Genomic DNA, 23,917 nt, shown 5'->3' with positions numbered 1-23,917 from the left:
AACAGAGTTAGTACAATTCTAATACGCGAATGTATCATAGTATCCAGTCAGTGGTTAAGGTTTTATAAGTTAGCTAGTTTACGTTTGTCGGGTTTTAATTGGCCTTATGCTGTTTTTCAACATAGAGCATACGTTAATTTATGTTACCTGCATTCAAAATGACGAAATGCATTTGTCGTTCACTTGTCAGATATAAATAGTCTTTAGTTGTGACTCGCTGTTTTTCGAGCAAAAGCTTCAAACGTGAAGTGTCAAACGTTAACGTTAGCTTACGTTGGACAACTGCTGGTCGTGAAAGTGACTTCGCACAGGGTAAAACACGTATAGAGGCCCACAAACTTAAAGATGTCTGGTTAGTATATATCCTTAGCAACGCATTGGCTTCTCAGAGACATGGGAGTAGCTCTAGCTGAATTAATGCTCTGCGTGTTTCTTTTTCACTCTACGTGGGTGCTCAATCTGCCCTTTCTTACTATCATTACTCTACCACCAGTCAACAGTATTGTGTGCACTGTGCACTATAATCAGCACCTTGACTGGTTTCACAAGTCTGAACCATCCTTCTTATTTGTTGGTATATGAATAAATAACCTTTTCAAAAAATTCAACTGTCATTTTATAACAGCTGCATGATGTTAAATTAAACAGCATACAGCAAATGCGCTTATTTTGAAAACCACCTTCACGCTTTGTCTCAAATCACCCTTCCAGTTGAGAACATGCTGCTCTCACAGGACCAAGCAGTCCTAATTGGGCAGGTGTTTGAGGCATATGTCCTGGAGCACCACCGGAATGACATCCTTCAGGTTCTGCTGGATGGAGAAGAGGCCCACTACCCTGTGGTCATCAATGCCATGACCCTGTTTGAGGCCAACATGGAGGTGGGGGAATACTTCAACGCTTTTCCCAACCTGGTGATTCCTGTGTTCGACAGTGCCCTGCAGAAGGCTGCTGAGACCATCTCCAGCTCCTGCCCCGCCCTACAGGGAGCCCTAGGGGTCAAACCTAACCTACATGCACGCATCTCAGGTGAGAAAGGCTACCCTGTCAGACTGGCCTGGAATGGTTAGTCTGTGCTTGGGATATACAGTATCTGGCCACAGTGTGATCAGTCACAGTATGGTTATACTTCTCCTGCTGACGTTTTGGCAAAGTTGTGTTTTTGTTTCACAACTTTCCACTCAAATATAGAAAACATGTATAGTTTATCCTTTTAGTTTTTTTTTTTTGCTATTTCTATACAGCAATGTATAATCAGCCTTGTTTTCATTCATTGATCTACAGAGGGTTTTTTTCACTAAAATGCACTTTAAGATAACTTTGTTGTGAAAAGCGCTTAGAAATGCAAATGTGGTTATTAATGTAATCAGGCCTGCCTATTCTACTTAAGCGCTGAGACCAAAGACAAATGGGCTACCCAGTCAAATTGGAGACGTAAAATCTTATGAATTGGACTTTCTCAAGCATATCAGCCACCTGCAGCTGGAACTACAAATGTCACAAAGTCCCTTACTGAAGGAAGTTGTTCTTACAGTTGTTGTTGGTTTGGAATTGGATTTGTCATTTACATTTTTTTTTTATGCAAATTACATGTTGAATGAAATTTTAAACACTGAACCAATGTGATATGCACATTGAAAATATAACTAGCATATCCACAGTTATAAGTTTTATTCACTTAATTTATTGCATATTCAAAATATATACTGAAAAATGCTGAGTTGGTTCAATACCAAAAGTTGCTGTATATTAAGGAGAATGGGGGACATTATCATCTTTTTACTTAAGTTTTTATTCAGAATGTTCAGCAATCTCGAATAGACAGAAAAAGTCAGCCTTGAGGGCAACATGTGAACATTATGAATCCATCTATGACTCAGTATTACAGCCGTTTTAATTGGGTCCCATACATAAACCAGCAGTTGTGGGCCCAAACCTAGCCACTGTTTTTAAAGTGAATTATTTTTTAATGGTATTTCGTTGATTTTGAAGTCTGCTTCGGATCATTGTCCTGCTGGAAGGTCCAACCACGGCCCATTTTAAGCTTACTGGAGGGGGCTGTTAGGTTTTCTTTTAATATCTGCTGGTATTTAATGGGGTCCGAACCATCTGAACCATCCTCCTCACCGTCTGTGGGGTAAATGTACACACACGTCCTCTTCCATGCTGATGCTTAACATCTCCTGTCGCTTCAAACTTCTTAATTATTTCCATGGTGGTGGAAATGGGAATTTTCAACTGTATAGAGATTTTCTTGTGTCCATTTCCTGATTTGTGCAGCTAAACAACTTTTTATCGCACATCGTCACTGTGTTTTTGGGTCTTTCCCATAGTGATGAATGACTAATACAATTTGGCCTGTGTCACCTGATATTTGTAAGCCAGTAGAACAGGAAGTCATAGTTGACCTCTTAAGAGTTCCTAATCAAACAGGTGAACTTAAAATTGTAAAACATGACTGGAAATTTACTTCAGTTAGTTTTAATTATAAGATTCTTCTAAGGGTGACAATAATTGTGGCACACATGTTTTGGGGGACATGTCAACAGTTTTTTTTTTTTTTTTCAATAATTCAATAAAAGATTTTTGTGAATATTTTGAGCAAAAGACCAAGAGGATAAACAGCTAAGACAATTTTTTTCATAGCCTGTTTTGTTCATATTCACTAAGGCTGCCAATAATTGTGGAGGGCACTGTATTTGTTCAAATAGATGAAAATACAAAGCGTTCAGTGTGGACTGGAACTTGCTGACAGCAGGTTTTCTAATAACGCCAATTTTTTCTTATAAATTATATATTTTGTGTCATAAGAGTAATAGCTGAGTAACAGCATGGAACCTAACCTGTAGAAAGAGAAATCCCCAAGATTTATTTTGCAAAATTACATCTATGCCTCCCCTGATTTGTCTCCTATATTGGCCTCTCAAAAGTGTGAATAAATCCTGTTGATGGCTTCCTCTCAGGCTCTTCAGGTTCCCAGCCCCTGCCACCAATCCGTGCCTTGCATCACCCTAACTGCCAGTTAACCCAACGAGACCCGACACGAGTCATTAGCGTAGGCTTTTTGTCTCGCACACTGCAGCCCGTGTAGCGCCGTTGCTAATGTGCGACGAGGCGGCGGGTGTGTGGACGCTCGTCTTTGCCTGCACGAGCGGTGCCTGCACGAGCGGTGCCTGCACGAGCGGTGCCTGCACGAGCGGTGATTTGAGCCCGACGTGAGGTGTGTGTTCCAATCGGCCCCCACCGGGCTTAATTCTTGGATCTCTTTAGCGATGGTGAGGTGACTGGGGGGGGGGGGGGGGGGGGGTCAGCCGCGGGTCATTAAAAGACGATGTGACCCCTGTGGCTGACGAGCATCTGCGTCTTTCTCGTATCATTGTATCAACAGGCTGTGGGAGGGGAGCCCAGGGTGGCACTGAGGCTCGTGGCAGAGGCAAGATCATTAGATTAAGCTGGTTAAATTAGTTTCATTCCTGCCACTATCCAGAGAGATCTGTGCTTATGCTGCCAAGACAACCAGTAAGCAGCTGGAAATGGCTGCTGAGGTGATCCAGGGAGCACATTACCAAAGAACCACCAACATAATCATTGTCATTGTGTGAGAAGCAAATAGATCTAAAGCTAATCTACAGGGCATAAATGCTTGTGCAGAATCTTGCATTACAGAGATTGGGTTTGCCTTGTTAAAACTGGTAATTTGGGTTGGGATGGATAAAGGTATGTACCATGAAAGTCATTATTTAGATAGATTTACACAGACTCCTGTCAATATGCCTACGCCAAGTAAACAACTATTTGGGATACACTGAGATACTGTCTGTAAACACGCCTTTAATTTGTTCTCCTGCAGCAATAACAACACAACACTGCTACTGCTGTAGGATACTAAAGAAGGGCTTGTCTTAGGAGTGGAGTCAAGGTTAGGAGGAGGAAGAAGAGTGACCTTGAGTGGCCTGTTTTTACCACTGGGGCAGGTTCGATATAGCATTAGTGGCAGACAAATAGGCTAGATGGGGACCAACGGTTCACAGACAACTCTGCATACGCTCAGTGTGCCTAACCTGATTCTGTCTGGGAGCCTCCTGATGCCTGTTTTACATGAAACGTCATGGTAACCCCACTGTGATTGCAAGGCTCAGTAACTATGGCAACTGCCTGAAGTTGAGAATGTTTGTTTAAAGTTTGAGGAGTATTGCTCAGTGCTCCATCTCAGTTTGAAAGCTACTCTCTCCTACCAAGTTTCCTTCCTCCTGAGGAATTTTTTTTTACCTCTTCAAGGTATCAAAATGAGTCCCTTCCCCTGGTAATTTTACCCAGTGTCACTACAGAACAACTTCACACGTGCTATAAAGTGGGGAAAACAAGTATTTGACCCCCTGCTGATTTGATTTGGTCACGATTTGAAGGTTTACTACTTGCAAAGAAATGTGTGATCTATAATTGTAATGGTTGCTCTATTTTTAACAGTAAGAGACAGAATATCAACAAAAAAATCCAGAAAACTGTCACCAGTTGAGATCAGGTGTACCTTGTTAGGCCTAATGAGGACTAATCTGGGTGCCAGATATTCAAGTGGGTAGAGCACACATTTCCATTTGCGTTTTAGTAACGAATCCTATTTATTCCAGAGTTGCTGCTCAGTGTGTCAGTAGTTTCAAGTCATGGTCTACCCAACGTCACCAACTGGCTGTGACTAACTAACTGAATCTGGGCCTTGTTTCCTGCCTCCACTGGGCTGCCTGTCACTTCCACTCACTGTCCACGGCCTCCTCCGTGTAGCCATTAGCATGACGAACGCATTGGGCTCCTTCATGCTCAAAGCAGAGTGTTCGTCAGAGCAGTCTCCAGGAATACTGCATGTCTGGAGCGCGTGGACTGACCTTGCCTTCGTGACTCCTGTCCGAAACATGGGCAGGAAAGAGAGAGAGCAGGGGAACCACGGCCAGCAGCCACACTGGGTTTGCACGCCGGGCTGCACCGATGATAAGCATGGCGCAGATGTCACGAGGACTCCTAATGCTTTGGATGCTCCAATGTCATCCCAAATAGAGAGACACAGAGAAAGAGTGTGAAAGGTAGATGAGGACAGGGGAGAGCAAAAGCACGGAGTGGCGTGTGAGACGAAGCTAGAGAGGCAGTGTGTGAGAGAGAGAGAGTGTGCTTGTGTGTGAGAGAGAGAAGTGGGATGACGGTAAGGCCATAGATAAGGTCACAGTGGATGTGATACTCTACCTCAGGCCATGGTCTTGTTGTGTGCTGTCCTCCCCCCCCCCTTCTCTCCCCAGAGTGGGCATGAAAGGCAGAGGAGGCTCGTCGATGCAAATGGCAGGAAATGGATTCTGTGATAAGTGCAATCTTCAAAAAGACCTGATTAATAGAGGAGTTGTTTTCCTTAGATGTCCTATGAGAAAAGCTTTGGGGAACAGAGAAAAAAGAGAAGGGGCTTGATACTGAATAGGTGAGAGACAAAGAGGAAGAAAGAGGGAGAGGAAGGGGGGAGAGAAACTCCCTGCTGTCATCTTGGTGGGCTGCAATATTGCACTTCGTTGCACTGACAAGAAGCGCCGGCTGCTTTGCTATGCTGTCTGTGGGGAGAGGTAAAAGAACTGTGTCACCATTAATTATCTTCCCCCCCCCCCCCCCCCCCCCACACACACACCAGTCCCAGCACTCTCTGCAAGCCCAGTGATATGGCGCACAAAAAAACAATATGAGTGCCAGTCAAAGGGCTGCATCCCATCGAGCAGTGCCGCAGAACTCAGTCTCTGATGTTGGACACTCATTTTGCTCTGGCACATTCAGTCACAGTCAAGCAAATTTCAATCAGGATGCTGATTTGGGTGTGATGTCTTCACAGCACATCCTTTCAATGTGAATTTATGATGCAAGTGGTGTCCAGAGTCTTAACCATTCACCACGGTTTAGTACTTTTCTCATGTCTTACATGTGAGCAGTAGCTAGAATGTATTATGCAAGTCATTGCAAGTGCAAGCCACACATTACTGCCTGTACCCTGGGCTTACTGATATTACAGAAAGACATCGCCATCTGGTGGTGTAGCCTGGTACAATAACTATTTGTTCTTGACTGAATTGAAAAATTACTAATTTTGATAATAACTCTTTTAATGTGTAAGATGTCATAAATGTTAAAGCACCACTTGGCATACTTAAGACTGCAAGTAGTTAAACAAATGTGGGTGGGTTTACAACAATCTACTTACCATGGGCAATTTGACTAGTCCAGTGGTTCTCAACCTTTTTTCAGTTTTGTACCCCCTGTGAAATATTTTTTCAGCCAAGTACCCCCTAACCAGCGCAAAGCATTTTTGATTGAAAAAAAATATGTTATACACAGCTCTATGCCATCATTGTCTGATTTATTAAACTGTCATGACTGAAGATTGAACATTGAATATTGTGGCATTGAACTGAGTGCGTTTGCAATTACATTTTAGTAAGAAACTTGTGCTTATGCTTCGCTGAAAATCTTTGTAAGTCTTGGTGGCAAGGAGGCAACTGCTGTGATCAAGCTCTTCTCCAGGCACAGTCTGTTTCTCTGCTTTGTTTTGATCACAGTCATTGCAGAGAAGGAGGCCTCACATAAATATGTGGAGGCATAGGGTAGTAGCTGCTCCAAAAGCTTTCTCTCCCAGGTCAGGGTGCTCCTGCTTCACACACATCCAAAACTGTGTGAGTGTGGATGTGGCAAACTTCATCTGGAGCCCACGGTCAGATGACACTTCCATGAGTGTTTCCTGATTAGTGACAGAGCTTCCACATGCTTCGGACAAGAGAAATGGGTTTTTCACCCAATCCAGCTGTGTAGATTTCTCCTCCATGTCAGGAAAGTAGGAAATTGAAAATTAAAATGTTGAATCAAATTGGTCTAATGTCCCACGATGACCAACTGGACTGGAGCTCTGTCCACATCCTCACTAGAGAGAAAATCATCAATCTGAGGAAAGCAGGTGAAATCCCCCTGTGCACCTTGTCATACAGGTTTAAAATGCTGGTGCCCTTTCCCTGCAGACATATTCAGTTCGTTCAGTTTGCTGAATATATCTGCCAGATAGCACATATTTGCAAGCCAGTCTGTGTGGCATTGGGGGATCTGTGCTCAATCAGAAAGGTCTGTACTTCAGATCGTAATTTCAACAGCCGTTTGAGTATTCTCCCTCGAGAGAGCCAACGCACTTCTGTGTGCAGCAGCAGTTGTGTGTGTTCAGCTCCCATGTTTTCGCGAAAAAAAAACGCGCTTATTATACAGTTACTTGCCAAAACGATAGAAGACATTCCTCCAGAATACCTCTTTTGAATGAGTTTGTTGTCATTTTGTGATTTCCGCTAAGAAAAAAATAGTTCTGCACGCAAATGCTGAGCAATCCACCTTCTGACTTCAAGTTTCAATGACCTTCCGTTACGTTAACTAACCGGACTACTTGCGGAATGATAATATTATGCAATGTGAATTAGAAGCAAAAAACGCGTTGCCAATGACAGCGGTGATAAACTTTACGCAGCAGTGAATATCAAGGAATTACAAACCTGCGAACGCAGACATTTAACCCACATATGGCCCATACAAATCAACGTACATTTTGGAACATTCTGAAGAGCCGTATAATAAGTATTTTTAAATGATTTTTGGATGGAGGCTTATTTTAAATATTTTTTTTTTTAAAATCTCACGTACCCCTTGGACTACCTTCACGTACCCCCAGGGGTACGCGTACCCCCGGTTGAGAACCACTGGACTAGTCTAAGCAGTGGACCACTATTGATCATTTTGATTTCATCCATTGATAGTTTGAGTGTTTATTAAATAAGCTCTTATTAAATTTGCACTCTCCCTTTGTCCTTGTATTTACTCTTCTCTCTTTTTCCATCCCTCCATCCTCAGGCCTGCCCGTGTGCCCCGAGCTGACTCGGGACCACATCCCCCGGGCACGGGACGTGGGCCACTTCCTGTGCGTGACCGGCACGGTTATCCGCACGGGCACGCCTAAGCTGCTCGAGTTCCAGCGTGACTATATGTGTGCCAAGTGCCGGTATGTGTTCGCGGCGCAGGCCGACTTCGAGCAGCACTACGCCCTGGCGGCCCCGACGTGCTGCCCCAGCCCCGACGGCTGCACCTCCGTCAAGTTCACCTGCTTGCAGGGCGACACGGCTGTGCCATCCTCCTGCAGGGACTATCAGGAGATCAAGATCCAGGAGCAGGTGTTTCATTTATTGTTTATTTATGACATGGTTCATTGTGTTTCATCTTGGTTGCTCGAAAAGTACTGACATTTGAATAATTAGTGTGGGGGTAGATTAGAAAGTAGTGCTGTGTGCAACGCAATGTTTTTGACTAAGGCTTCACTCAACGGGAAAATGGTTCACTCAATCCATTTCTTACACCCTCTTCCTCTTTTAATGCTTTTGTTTTCATTGTCTTTCTCCTCCATTTTCCCCACCTCCTCTCTATCCTCTCTCTCTCTCTCTCTCTCTCTCTCTCTCTTTCAGGTTCAAAAGTTGTCTGTGGGCTGTATCCCTCGCTCCATGCTGGTGGCTCTGGAAGATGATCTGGTGGACAGCTGTAAATCAGGTCAGATCTCTGCTCGTGTTTCAAAGCCTTCTGATGTGGTCTTGTCAATTCATGTCTCTCTCTTTTTTATTTGTCAAACATCTTGCCTCCCGGCGGTGACATCACAGTAGCAGAGTTTTCTCTCTCATCTTACAGTGTTTTATCTCAGGCTTCATGTTCCCCTTTTTATAGTTCCACTGCTTCCTGGCCTAGCTTATAGACTTTGAAACATACACTTAGTACGTTCCTCAGATCCAGTAGTCATTCGTCTAAATCAGGGGTGTCAAACTCAAATACACAGAGGGCCGAAATAAAAAAAATGGGTGTAAGTCGAGGGCCGGACAGTGGGGCAAGTGCTCCCTAAATTGACGTATGCTACCAACGCAGGGACGGTGCATTGTGGGACTGTATTTGTGGTGCGTTCCACATTTCAGCGGCCGTGGCAGACAAGCTCTGATAGATAAATAGATGGATAATGTATTAACCCTGAGAGAAAATTAGGCAAACCAAATAAAATGTCACGGTTGCTCATTCAAATCAATGGAACTTTTTGCAACATTCTGAGGAGCTGGCGGGCCAGATTTAATGGCTTGTCGGGCCTGATCAGGCCCGCGGGCCTTAAGTTTGACACATGTGGTCTAAATGTATTAATCATTTAATGTGTACTTTATTTTAAGTTTAAATCATAATTTATCAATGTAATTAAGGCTGCAAAGGTTTTCTTACCCCCAGGTGGTAATCATACCATGATGGTTGGTCTGTCCAGTGATGTCCAGCTACTCACTGAGCTCCACTGGCTGCCTGTAGCTGCTCGCATTACGTTCAAGTCACTTATGCTTGCCTTCAAAGCGCTTGCTAGGTCTGCTCCCACCTACCTAAATGCTCTTGTAAGGGCAAAGGTTACAACCAGGATGCTGCGCTCGCCTAGTGAGCGTTGTTTAGCTCTCACGTCTGTCCAAGCACGGCAATCCAGACTATTCTCATTTGTAGTTCCGCGTTGGTGGAATGCACTGCCTAGCACTACCAGAGCAGGGGTGTCCCTCTCTACCTTCAAGAAGCTTCTGAAGAACCCACTCTTCAGAGAGCACCTCCCTTCCTTAACTGGCACTTCGACTAGTGCTTAACCTGCACTAACAGCGGTTACATTCCTGCACTTTATTTTATTTTCTATTTTCATTTTTTTTTTGTATTCCTATGTAAAGTAGTATTTATTGTTACACCAGGGTTCTAATGCTCGTAGCTTGACTGTTCTCTCCCTTGTACGTCGCTATGAACAAAAGCGTCTGCTAAATGACTAAATGCAAATGTAAATGTCAATGTAGCAAGTTGTGATGTAACATTGACGCCAGTCCCAAGGTTGTGATGTAGCTGAGGTATTTGTCTCCCAGGTGACGACGTGACGGTGTACGGCGTGGTGTGCCAGCGCTGGAAGCCCCTCTTCCAGGACACACGCTGCGAGGTGGAGATTGTGCTAAAGGCCAACTACATCGAGGTGAACAACGACCAGAGCTCAGCAGCCCTGGTGCTGGAGGACGTCCAGAAGGAGTTTGAGGAGTTCTGGGACAAACACAAACATGACCCCATCGCAGGTAGGACAGTCTACACAGGGCACACACAAACACAACTTCAGCACATCTAGGGGGTTCGACATGGGCAAAACAATGCCACTCCTTGTATTTCCCTCTGTATTATGTACATTTTTCTTTGTCACTAATCATTTTTAATAACTGACTTGATGTTGTATTTGCCCTCTGTGTTCTATCCCTAATAATAATACACTTTAGAAAAGGTTACTCATCTAGTGGGCGAGTTCTTCGAAGATGATGAAGTGGTATTTGGTTTCTCTAAATAGGATTAGTTTTCAAAGGAGAACAAGTGTAAAACAAATGCATGAATGCACCCAGATAAATGCATTGAACTGTTATCAGCCGAGAGGGCAGCCAGCCATTTCCATTTTAATTCTCCTTTGAAATAAAATGCAGGCTCTTAATGTATTCAATAGCTTTGTATAATGTTCTTGACTCTAGGTTATGATCTGAAAAACACTCTAAAATTGCTCGCCATGTTTTTACATATGTATTCATTCATTTTTCTATTGTTTTGAAGGCAGGAACCAGATTCTGATGAGCTTGTGCCCGCAGGTGTTTGGAATGTACGTTGTCAAGTTGGCTGTTGCCATGGTGTTAGCCGGTGGAGTTCAGAGAAATGATGCTTCTGGAACCAAGGTGAGAGGTATGTACAGTACACCACGCAGCCTGCGAAGGGCAGCAATTCCTTTTTTTTTTTGCAAACAGAGAGGTCTATGCTGCTTGCTGTGGTTTACGGGGGTGGTAGCCTACATAGATAGATTTAATTTGTTCCGGGTGAATGACTACAAAAAGTCGGTGGAGATATGTGTGTGTGTGTTTGTGTAGCAGTCTGATAATGAGCCCTCTGACCTTTACACAACATTTCAGCTCATACTGTGTGTCTAGCCATTTAGCAGACAGCATTTAGTTCTAAAGCAACTAACAGGAACTCTTCTCTTTTCTCCTTTTGTTTTGGAACTGTGAGAGAAAGGGTACAATTTCTCCCCACTTTCCCACTTTTGTTAGAAGTTCTCTCCAAGGACCCATATATCCCGCAGGTATTCATGTATTTGTTGACAGTAAGGAGGGCCTCATCTTTTCAGCTCTCTATCAGTGGAGGTAACAAGGCTCTCTCAGGGGAATCTTGAGCCCAGCGTCGCCTGGAATGTAACAATAAGTTATGGGCCAAAATTAGTTGTGAAGCAGTGTGTGTACATTTATTTTCTGCAGGTGAGTCTCACCTTTTGTTGGTGGGCGACCCTGGCACGGGGAAGTCCCAGTTCCTGAAGTATGCAGCAAAAATCACCCCGCGTTCTGTCCTCACAGCTGGCATCGGCTCCACCAGCGCAGGTCTGTCCGCCAGGGCTCCAAACACACTCACACACAAATACGCAGACATACATACTGGTCGTCAGGATTCATGTGAGTGTGAATGTGCCTGTCTGTTTGTGTGTGTGTGTGTGTGTGTGTGTGTGTGTGTGTGTGTGTGTGTGTGTGTCTGCGTGAGTGTGTACGTGTGCGTGTGTGTGTGTGTGACGCGCGCGTGTGTGTGTGTGTGCGCGCGCGACTGTCTGCGTGCATGTGTGTGTGTGTGTTTGTGTGTGTGTGTGTTTGTGTGTGTGTGTGTGTGTGTGTGTGGTAGGTCTGACAGTGGCAGCGGTGAAGGACGGTGGCGAGTGGCACCTGGAGGCTGGGGCTCTGGTGCTGGCGGACGGGGGGCTGTGCTGCATCGACGAGTTCAACAGCATCAAGGAGCACGACCGCACCAGCATCCATGAGGCTATGGAGCAACAGACCATCAGTGTCGCCAAGGCAGGGTGGGGCCTCTTCATGGGCTTTATCACACACACATACATACATACACCCATCAGTCTTAATTTCTTTTTCACACACATTAATGCACATAAAGATACACACACTTCGGCGATAAACCTGGCTTTTCGTGGCATCATTGTTTTGTATCCCCTGACTTTGTGCTCACAACACCAACACGCGCTAGACTTGTCAAGGCCGCTTTGTGCATTTGTATGTGCCTCAGACGTATCGGGGTGACACTGCTGTCTAGACGGTGTCGGCATTGCTCACCGCCAGAGCAGACAGCGTGTCCTCTGACCATAAACTCCGACAGCACAGTGCAGTGTGACTAAGCAGTCCGGAGCCTATTTGTTTCCGGCAAAGCTAGGTGAGTCAGCAGCAGACATTTAGATGGCAGATACCGAAGCTGCTGGCTATCTTCTGTAACGTACTGTACATAAGCATAACCGGTGGGCCAGGTGGGATGAAACTGTCGATTATGTAGAAGGTTATTGTAATATTTCTTCTGATGGTCCTCTGTGACAGACAAGAGTGTGGCCTGCCAGTGGGCTTGGCTAAGCTTGTGTCTATGCAGAGATTGTCCAGGCTGTGGAGGTTATTCGTATCTGCCAAAGAAAATGTCACCACCTGATTGAGTTCTCTTCCTGAGTAAGGGGTTATCTTTCTCGCACAGGCAATTAGTGTCACCGCCTGAGTAAGGGAACGCAGTGAGAAGTGAGAGGAAGTTGTTAGCAGACAGCATCTTTTTCTTTCTCTCATGAACTCTCACATCCACCTTTTTTTATCTGTTCTTCACTCCTAACACGTAACTTTTCTTAGTTTCCCCATTTTTCACCACTGTATTAATCTGTCCATCTTTTACACTCCCTCACAGCATGGTGTGCAAGCTTGACACCCGGACCACCATCCTGGCAGCCACCAATCCCAAGGGCCAGTACGACCCCAGCATGCCTGTTTCGGTGAACGTGGCCCTGGCTAGCCCCCTACTGAGCCGCTTCGACCTGGTTCTGGTCCTGCTTGACACCAAGAACCCCGGATGGGACAAGATCATCTCATCCTTCATCCTGCAGAACAAAGGTAGGGATGCATTACGTATTGCAAATCCCAAAGTCTCTAGTATAGTCCTACATTTCCACATAGCACTGTAAATGGAATGTACCATTTGGCTAGTAATCTGGTTTTAAAACTGCGACAGGAAATCATGAGCACGACCATCTTGTATTCTACATCATGAAAGTGAACGAGCAGACCAAAGTTCAGTTCTGAGTGACTGCACAGTCGTCGTGTGGTAATTTAGTTACATTTCTAGTGGGATTTGAGTGGGAAAGATGTCTAACTCTTAACTCCTAGGGTGATGGTTATCTCGGCGAGGTACAAGTCCTGTAATTTGCTTTGTTGTCGTGTTATTGCTTTTTTATGTACAGCAGAGTTTCTTGATGAGGACAAAATGATGTCCCTAGGAGGGTGACAATTTCCGCTTATTGCAGTACGACAAAATCCTCACCCGTCTAGCTCTGAATGATGACGGAGGGAATGCATAATGGAAATCAGGCTAACAGGAGCAGGATCACACAGTGAAAATCTGATAATAGTTATGTCACAGGGACACAATTGTGTTTCAAAAGTTAATGTGTATACTTTGGGTTAGTGTTGCCACTTACTGAACTGCATTTCCGAATACAATTCCCAGTTTGATTAGATTGGATTTGGAATGGCAACACACAGGCAGTGCCCCTGTGCATAATTTAGTGTTTCAGGCGAGGTTTCCTGTGAGCATATTCTTAGTTCTTAGCAATATCTTACAAGATTCCTTTTCTCATCCTTTGAAAGATTTTGTTTTTAAATCCATGTAGACCGTAACACAAAAAAGCAATCTGTTTTGCATTATATGTCATGGTGGGTGTTTGATGCCAGCCTGGCAGACTCCTGCTTCTTCCATTCCCCCATTGTCTCAGACTCAATGCTAGAAACAGCAGCAATTATTCATCACAGCCTCATAAATTCTGTCCCTGTAATATTCTCTGTAGAAATTCTGTGGTGGAACAGACATTATACAATCGCCTGTGCCATTTATAGCTCCTGTTGACTCTTTCTCCCTCGTCCCTCTCTCTGTTGCTCTCTCATTCCATTCCCGTCTCTCTCTCCCCTTTCCTCTCTGTCTGTGTTTGTGTCTCTCTCTCTTTGTGTTGGGCTCTCGCTCCCTCCCCCCGGTTGCCTTCAGGAGCCCCTCGTGAGTCGTCCTCCCTATGGAGCATGGAGAAGATGAGGGCCTACTTCTGCCTGAGCAAGACCCTGCGTCCGCGTGTTTCCTCCGAGGCCAACGCCGTCCTGGTGCGCTACTACCAACTGCAGCGCCAGAGCAGCGGGCGCAACGCCGCCCGCACCACCATCCGCATGCTGGAGAGCCTGGGGCGCCTAGCCGAGGGTACGGCTCGCCACCACGCCACCTCACACCAGCCTCAAGTCCTTATCAGTTACCTTGCATAGTGTCAATCTTAAGCTCTCATTCTTGCCAACTTGGATGAACATAAGCAGAAAAAATAATTTTGATTGGACACACTTTCGATTGCAAATATAAACCATTTTTATTTATATATTGCAAAATGAAATTGCGAATGTAACCGTTTTAAATTATATAATTGCAATTCGATACGTGTTTTTCTCTACTCACGCCTGCTTATGACTACAGTAATACTTACATCACATTCCCTAGATATACACATTCAGGAAAAATCTCATTTAGAACAGTACATATTTCATCGTATTCCCTTTTTGGAAAGACGTGATGTTAAAAGTGTGATGAGGATGAAACCGGTAATGAATGTGCTCTCCCTTATTCACAGCTCATGCCAGGTTGATGTTCAGGGAGACGGTCACTGTTGAAGATGCTGTGGTTGTGGTCTCAGTCATGGAGTGTTCGATGCAGGTGAGCAGTGTTTAGAACCACATTCCTTGACAACTGTTTTTTAAGAGGTCCATGTCTCTCAACCTCTGGAAACTGATCTTATAAAACTGATATGACTCAAGGTTAAGGGAGGGTTAATTTGTGTTAAATTGTTAATACCTCTTGGTTTTGGTAGTGTCAATGGCGTGAAGGTGTCTACCTCTTGATTAGAAATATGGTTTTGTTAACATGCCATTACATCCCGATAATATGGTGTTTATGTGCCATTGCCTCTTTTTAAGAGAGTGTTAACGAATCAGTACCAGATGATAGTGTTAGATAGAGATAGTGTAATTCTTAACAGTTACTTCATGAATATTATTGTATGCACAGATGTTGACAGAAGAGGTTTCAGCCCCTCAAAATCCAGGCATTTTTTTAAATGTTGTTCTCCTTATCTCTGCCACAGGGAGGCGCTCTTTTGGGGGAAGTTAATGCCTTGCACACGTCCTTCCCTGACAATCCTAGTGAGCAGTACAAGACACAGTGCCAGATTGTTCTGGAAGGTCTTGGTCTTCAGGATCTCTTAGATGCCGAACTTCAGAGGCTTGCACGGTGAGGAAGTCCATCATTCCACATTCTTTTTTTTTTCTCTTAGGAAATGAGGAATGGCTTTCTGGCAAGCAGACTGACACAACATTCTGTGGCCTGAACAAATATTTCACATTGTTATTCACAGTCCAGACCACTGTTTCTTATATTCACCAAAATCTCAATTCTTCAACTCCCACGATCATATCAAACCGTCAGACACCAGAATTACATCTATTTGAACATAACAGCGGACTATACTGGTTTTTGAAGTTAACCCAGCAATCATGAGATGGTTTTTGTTTTGTTGTTGTTGTTTTCATGATAGGCTGAAAAAGAACATCTCATTCTCGTCTGGAGCCGGGGGCCTAGTGGAGGGCGGTGAGAGTCCAGAGGGAACCCCAAGCCAACGGCAGCAGAACCCAGGCACAGACACCCAGAGCGGCCTAGGCTGGTTTCAGTCACTGGAAGACACTGACTCACAATCTCCACCCACTCCACCACCACCCGAGGCAACAATCCCAATAAAATCCACCACAGAGCCACCACAACACCTCCAGGAGGAGCTACCGGGCCGAAGTGGAGACCCTTGTGAAAAAGTGGCTAGTAAAACCCCTTCTGTAACTGAAGGAAAGGTGAAGGAAAAGAGAAGTTTGCCAGATGAATCGGCGCAGAGAGAAAGGGGGAGAAATAAGTGGGCAGAATATGACCACGGTGATATGTCAGCTGAGGCCGTGACCTTAGATGACCCTGCCACTGTGGTGCAGAAGGTTTCCAGAAAACTACATGACAGGCGGCTGCGGGAGCTCAACTCAGAAATGGAACAAGCCACCTCCTCTTCCTCTTCTTCCTCACTTCAGAAGGGCTTATTACACCCCCAGCCCACTGGGGGAGCTGTGTCTAACAACACAGAGCTGTTGGATGAGCTGGACCTGCTTTTCTCCTCAGACTCGCGGCTGGCGCACAGCAGCACGCCTGTTTCAGGAAAGAGACACACAGCAAGAAGAAGCGACTGTGCCTCTCCCACTTTGAAGACAGCTGTGCAAGACCTTCACGGTGAGGGGGAGACTTTGGGAAAGGACTTGCAAAACCAAGTCACAGGCTTTGCCTTCAAGCCAAGGGACAAAATACGTCACACAGATGCCCCACAGAAGAGTGAGACTGTCAGTTCAGCTGTTAAATCAACCAATAGGAGAACTGAGCGTGCTGAGAAAAAGGAAAAAGGAAAGAGAGATCAGGTCGCAGAAAGAGAGAAAGAAGAGAGAAGGAAAGATGCTGATGATGACAGGAGTCCTGAATCGCCACCAGGTGGCAGCAGCGGCACTGCCAACAGGCTCAGATTGAGGGGTCTGTCTGAGGCAGCAAATGAAAATCCTCCTGGAGGGTCACATGCCCAGAAGAAAGCAGGAACAGGAAGTGCTATCGCAGGGGATTCGGGTGGGGGGTCAGAACTGAAGCGTCAGCAACTGCTGCAGAGGCTGAGCTCCATGGTGACAGGCAAGGATAAGACTGCATCAGTATGTGTCCCACCTGCGTTGCACACACACACTCCCTCCCCTCATACACATGATCAAAACAGGGCCAAAGTCTCACCTGCCACACTGACCAAACTCTCCCGATTTTCTTTCATGGCATCACCATCTCCTAAAGACAAGACCACCAATCCAGTTTCAGCATCCACACTGGACAGTCCACACACAACAGTATCAACAGACAATGCAAACACAAAAATGCCCACAGCAAACAAATCACCAGCTATACCCACAACAGACAAGACTGCAATATTAACCTCAACAGACACTCTGCTGGCAAAGCAGTTGGGCCACACAGCTTCCAGTACTCATGCACAAAGCACACTAATCAACAAGACAAGCAGCTCCACAGAGACAGTCACTGAGCCGCAAACACACACAGACACTGGGGAACCAGGGGATGCTCAGAACCCCAAGAAGAGGAAGTGCTTTGAGCTGGGGTCAGGAGCTGGAAAGGGGCTCTTTTCTGGCCTGTCCTTCTTCACATCCGCTGGGCTGGAGGATGACTCTCTGCTGGACCTCGACTGGGAGGATGAGCCCAGCAAGAGAGCCAACTTCTAATTTGGCTGGAGTGATTGTTTTGAGGGAAGAGAAAGTGGTTTCCCGAGTGAACAGTACAAAAGTATGCAATTACTGAAGTTCTGAACAAACAAAAAAAAGCATTTTTGTGACATTTTTTGTAAACCAGAGGGTCTGACTGCATTTGCTGCATCAGTATGGCAAAAGGAGATATGGGTGTCATTTCAGAACATGAATTATGTTTCTTTTATTATATCACAAAATTATTATATTAAATACATTACTTTACAGTGGCTGCTGTCATTACTTTTCCTGTGTGCAAAAATCCCCTAGTCTGTGACTTTTGATTTACATGTGTACCCTGTATACACATGCAGTAGCAGTATAAACTACCTTCCAGCCCAGACAATAGGGATGAGTTCACAGGTTGAATGATGCTTTAATAAATATGGATGATGAATGACCTGTAAAAAGACATAGAGAAAGGGTTTTAAAATCGAATAAAAAAAAAAATGGTAAAAAAAATCCGTGCTTGGAGGAGCAGTGACTGCGCGGGAGATGAGCGCATGGCTGTTGTCATGGCGACGCTGAAGGAATTCCGCAGGGACGTTCAGGATAAGAGCAGGGAACCAATAGCTAATAGGATCAAGCGTAGCCTATGGTGCGGGTTTCAGGATTTGCCCTGTTAGGTAAACGCTATATTAAGGCAGGCCCCCCCATTCTCCAGGGTCCAGTCGGAGATGAGAGGATGAGCAATGTTCAGTTACACCTAAAAGGTGTTGGAACCAGGCCCTATGCAAGAAAGGAGATTGTATTTCCAATGACCGCAGTCACACAAGTCCTTACACTGCTCATTTAGCTTTCTTGGTCTGTCATAATTATGTAACACAGGCATACAGAAAGGTTGGGAGATGTATTGCCATTACCCATCAAAATCCTGTTTGAAGGTTTTGCTATGCTAACCAACACATTTACTACGGTAAATACAGGCTACTAGTGTGCAATGCCTCTCTATTTTCCACAAAGCGTCTTCAGTTCATTCCCAGAACTCAGATAATATGTAGTCAGGGAATATAATTTGAGCAGGATCTTCATTATTCCTCTTCCATCATCAACTTAGAAAATAACTTCCTCTGCTTGAAAAGCACATCGATTGCATGCATTAGGGCTACTCTGAATGTGATTTATATGGTAATAAGCAGCTACTGACAACTTCCAAATTATGTGTGGTCTAAAGTGTGTGTGTGTGGTTGTATCTACAGTCAATGACAGGCTTCCTGGGTGCCTCATGTGTGTCATGGTTCTATTTACACCGGTGGTTTTGGGGGCCGCGGTAGGTTGGGTAGGGGGTAAGATGAGGAGCTAATGGACGATAACTTCCTGCATATGAAGCACAAGCCTCATCAATAATGGACTGTTATTGATTTAGCATCTTTCCCCTGCTGAGTGGGACCAGACCTGCCCTAGGAATTGGATGCCTGTGTCTCTTCTCCTCGTCTTTTCGAGCCTTTGGTAACAGCAGAGTTCCTGCACGAGCATGGCACGTGTTTCTTTGTCTCTAAGTTGAAGAATGTGTTGCCTTACTTTAAGTTATGCATTTGCATTTAAATGTTGCTTGGAGGCATGGAGACAGACTACACTATACACAACTGCAATATCTTGCTTTTCTTCCCCTGTGGTTTGGCAAAGTCTTAGGTGAATGTAATGTTCCTCCCAGCTGTGAAGGGACCAGAATGAAAACTGCTTATTCAGGAGGGGGGGATGCAGCAGCTACAAACCACCAGTGCCTTAGCAGAATGTTTTGACAGCTTTGAAACATTTGAGAGCAGAGTTGGTTCATGTCAGAAGCATATGCTTGGGCATGTGGGGTAGACATGGTCTCTTGCTCTCCTCAAGTGCTGCAGCAGAGACCCCAACTCTGCTCTGCTGTGCCATCTTGGCTTCACACTTCTGTTGTGTTCATTTGGCATCTCGCCCCTGCGTGTGCTTGTTCGTGGAAACTGCAGCTTGTGATCCAGTCCAGGCAAAATGAAAACAAGAAATCATAGGACAATGAGGACATTTGTTCTCTTTGTTTTTAAGACTATATTTAGTCATCAGTTTCAGCAGGGTCTTTTCTGATTATTTGGATCTTTCTGCTCAAGGGGGGGGTGGGGGGGGGGGCTGTGTTGGGGAGGAGGATTTTGTTTTCGGGCTTCTCCAGGTGTCCAGAGGTGTTGAGACCTCTCATACTGTATATACTGCACTGCACAGTCGATCACAACAAGGTTATATAACCACTTGACGAAGGAGGCTCATGAAAGCTTGTTTTTGCAGGTCTACTTGAGAAATGCCAGGGGGAAGACCTGACAAATTTGATGGATGACTGAATCGCTGCCAGGTTTGTATTTGCACTCACTTACGTGACAAGCGCCAACATGGATGCACCACTGTGTTTATGTTTCACTCCACCGTCTTGCCAACCTGAAGAAAAGTAGAAGTAAAAGCAACAGAGTGAGCTGGAACCTTAGCTGGAAAGTTATGTTTCATGTTCATCAACAAAAAAATAGTTCTTTGCAAGAGCTCATAGAATGTAGCCTGGAGCACTGAAGCACATTTAAATTCCTGCTTTCTCTCTAGCACACAGTACAGACTCAAGCAACAGGAAATCAAGGCGTCTATTTCACTCTTTTGTTCTGTCAGGCCTAACCACTCTCTGTGATTGAGAAACTGCTGATTGAGAGACAGTGACTCACATTGTCACCAAGAAGAAATTGTATGCTAGTTTGGTTTGGAAGTTCCTTGCATGTAGAGCCCTACAATGAGCTGACTTGGAAGACCTTTTGGCAGTCAAGAGGTCAGATGTGGTTTGGTCTGGCCCCACAGACACTTCATAAAGGAGGGCAGGCTGCCTCTCTAGCAGTATTGATCCTTAAGTGTCTGTCCAGGGGGTATGAGAAGACCAGGGTAGCCCCTTTAACAACGGCTGAAACAACCCCCAGGCTTAAACCTAATGACAAACAGGTTCCCCTCAGAGACATCCCCTCCGCAGTGATTTTTTAATAGGTTCTGCCTGACCGAAGTTGATCCTGGGTCTATGATGTTTCTACTTCTGAGACAGGTCATCACATCAGAAGCATGGTAGAAGTGACGAACGGTGAAATTGCGCGGGCTCATGGTTTCTCACTCAGCCCATTTCAAAATGTGCCTGAGCTGCGTTTGAGAGAAGAGGCCATTGGCTGAGCCAGTTCCTAGTTCCTGTGCTGAGTTTCACTAGTAACGTTCTGCTTACCGCAGCACTTCCTCACCATTGCCTCGGCACTGTGATGAGGTGCTCATGAAGAAAGCAGAGAGTAAGTGACATCTGTGCGTTAATGGTTCTTGTTTGACATGAAATGCTTTGCATAGTTCAGCTTTGTCAGGTGGATGTTCCGTTGATGCTCATGTTAGATACATTTGCTTTTGCTTTTATGGTTGACTAGGGTTTTGTTTGTGATACCATGCTCATGGAAAGACATCTTTAACATTCAGTGGATGGTTTTGTTTAAAAAGCTTTACAATATAAAAAGGCTTTTTAATCACTATTTGTACATAATGAAAATTCAACGTATGGCCTTTGCATCATCAGCACTGATCCATCAATTTAATCACTAAAGAACATGTATCTTTTTCTTGTTTATACTTTGCTTCACTTTTACATTTAGTCTGATGGCCTGGTACACTGTCAAAAGCAGGTGGAAGAGGCTGTATTTAGGCCTTGCTTTTCTTTCAATTTTTCCACTCTTACACTCCAAGCAGTCTCAGGAAGCCCTTATAGCCAGCTACCATGAATAGTTTGCATGGCGGAAGTCTATATCGGTGTTATATAGATCAATATATATATCACTTTGTCTGAGGATGTGAGGATGCAACTCTATACCAGCTATTGGGCCTGAGCCTGAGAGTAAAAGTGAACATGTGCGATCGCTATTGGAGACACAGTGTAGGTCCTGTGTGTGTTTGTTACGCCGAGTCTGGTTTCCTGCCCTTGAGACAGGAAATGGGGGGTAGGGAGTAGCCTGCCTGGAGCTGATAACACATGAAAACACTGATTCCTGACGCCACGATTGTTGCATTAGCATCCCTCTGGCATAATTTTTCACCATGATGATCTGGAATTTACATGGCAAGCCCTGGTTCCACATAGACGTGAGAGGGAGGGTATCAGATGGGTTTGTCAACACATTGCCGACTGAGTGAGAATGTCTGCTGGGAGGAAATGTTTTGTTTGTGTTTAGTAGCAACTGGCGCTAGTCAGGAGTCACCAAATAGGCAGAAGTCCAAACTTAACTTTGTTCCTGCAGAACATACACATGATCTTACGCCACAAAAATGAGCACCTTGGCCACGCATTGCAGACATCCACTCAGCGAGATGTAGCAGCAGTAGATCTGTGTGCTGAATTGTCCGTTTCTCACTCAAGCTATGCTGTACAGCTCTAGGGATTTTTTCCAGTTACTGTGCTCTTTAGCTCATTGTGAGAGGGATTTGGCTGTTTTGTCTATCTGGTTGCCCACTAATTTCCCTTTCTGAAAGTTGTGTGTTTAATCTAATATTTGTGGGCCTGCAACAGGCTGAGGATTGTGAAGAGAATGAGAAGTGCTCTTTGTTACCCACTCAAATGTAGTCTCTCTCTCACTCTCTCTCTCTCTCTCTCGTTGTCTCTTTCACCCCACACTATCTCTCTCTTTTGGGCTTCAGGGAGTGAGTAGGCTTGTCTGAGCTCCTCTGAGGTCCACTGTTGTCGTGGAGACAGGCAGTGGTGTCATGCAGTGCCAGGCGTCTGCTTGTAGTTGGAGCATGTCTGCTTTGTGTCCAAACACAAATACACACACACGTTAGCTTAGACATTTACACACACAGTTACAAATCCTGATGGTCACCCTGAACAAAGTCATGCCCAAACGTCTTTTAAATGTTGTCCAATAACAGTTTTAAAACAAGTTACACAACAGTCAGAGAAGAGACAGAGGCAGGAGAAAAGTGGCTGTCAAGGAGGCGTCCTGCCATCCTCCTGTTTTCATATTCAGCTGGGTGCTAGAGCACCTCTTCCATGGACAGGGAACAGTGTTATGTCATATATCATTAATAATGTAAATTCTGAGTTGCATAATGCAGCTGGGGAACTGCTTTTTTACTTAAAACTTGGCCCTATGCATGCGTGTATGTATGTATATATACTGTGTGTCTATAGACACTGTGGTGAACCTTTCACAGGTACCGCACAGTCTTCACTTTTGTGTTTGCATATATTACTCAACAGTGCCCAGATATTTAATGCACAAACCGTTATCCCTTCTTGAACACCTTGGAATGTTTTTGGAAAACGGGACCAACCTCTCTCTGAACCCTCATCCTATCCTTTTAATCTTCTCCATTTCTGTAGCCATGTTTCATTTTAATGCACCAAGACAGATCTGGATTGCATCCAAACGCTTATGTTGTTTTCAATGAGGTGTTATTGGCCTGAACCTTCTTTCCATACCCGTTTGGTAATATCTTTGGTATGAAGCTATTTTTTGTTGGGCAATACTGCAAACCTCAGGGGAGCAAAGCAAACCCATAAAACAAACTGCTTTACTGTATACTATCAGAAACATTGACAGCTCTGCTTTCCCGGGCTTCCTCTACTGAACTATAAAACTAGCGCAAGAACCCTACCTCACCAAGTACAGTATGTGAGGCCAGCACTGTTGCATGTTTAGACTCCATTAGGCAGCTTTACTCAGTTTACAGTGACATAATTACCTCTGAATGTGGACACATGCAGGGAGCCTCGTGTGATTCATTTAGATCTTCTGGGTAATTGAACTTGAATAATGTTGTACACAAGTAATTACAGAGGCCCGTTTTCACTGTGCAGGGATTGGATGTAGCTCAATGAACCCAGAGCAGATCTGGTCTCTCTGTAGACCCTTATCTGTGGTGATCTTTCTGATAAGTGGTGGACTTGCGGTGCTGGTTGTTCCTGATGTCTGATCTCTAAGTGGAGCTGACCGAGTGGTAATGGCAGGAATGACACCTGTTTCTGCTGATAAGTGCCTGACTTCTCCAGCTAGTTAACACTTCTATCTTTCACAGAATCACTTTCTGTCTTGAGTTTTAGTTAAGTTTAAGTGGCTGATGGTGTGAGCATGTTTGAAAGTTTTGTAGGCTATTCATTAACTGTTGCTCGTATTGTTGCCCATTAAGTATATTTGAACAATAGATTTACTTCATTGTCATTTTAATTCCTCTCAGATAAGGTGTTAGAGTTACTTCCTAAGGATCAACCTGGCCTTCTCATTTACTCAAAATAAGTGAAGTTCACCTAGTGAACAGCATCCACCAGAACTTCATGTGTATACCATACCACCTCTATGTCCCAGCAGTAAAATAGAGGTCACTGATACTTGCCATCTAAGCCTCCACAGAAATTTAAG

At 44.7% G+C, this 23,917-nt stretch overlaps 1 protein-coding gene across 1 annotated transcript; it reads left to right on the top strand.

Annotated features, from left to right (window-relative positions):
- Positions 1 to 719: 719 nt before the first annotated feature.
- On the top strand, positions 720 to 17,519 carry mcm9 (minichromosome maintenance 9 homologous recombination repair factor; the record flags this gene model as incomplete). The annotated part of the gene is made up of 12 exons (XM_080833245.1): positions 720 to 1,029; positions 7,903 to 8,219; positions 8,508 to 8,589; positions 9,957 to 10,157; positions 10,675 to 10,800; positions 11,367 to 11,486; positions 11,779 to 11,953; positions 12,826 to 13,028; positions 14,173 to 14,376; positions 14,795 to 14,877; positions 15,305 to 15,450; positions 15,755 to 17,519. 12 exons carry the CDS (start codon positions 720 to 722, stop codon positions 17,517 to 17,519), a joined length of 3,732 nt encoding a protein of 1,243 aa, XP_080689371.1.
- Positions 17,520 to 23,917: the final 6,398 nt, after the last annotated feature.

The sequence above is a fragment of the Sprattus sprattus genome, assembly GCF_963457725.1.
Source record: "Sprattus sprattus genome assembly, chromosome: 2".
Classification (NCBI taxonomy): Eukaryota; Metazoa; Chordata; class Actinopteri; order Clupeiformes; family Clupeidae; genus Sprattus; species Sprattus sprattus.
The sequence above is the reverse complement of the archived record's forward strand: the minus strand, read 5'-3'. Positions and strand labels throughout refer to the sequence as shown.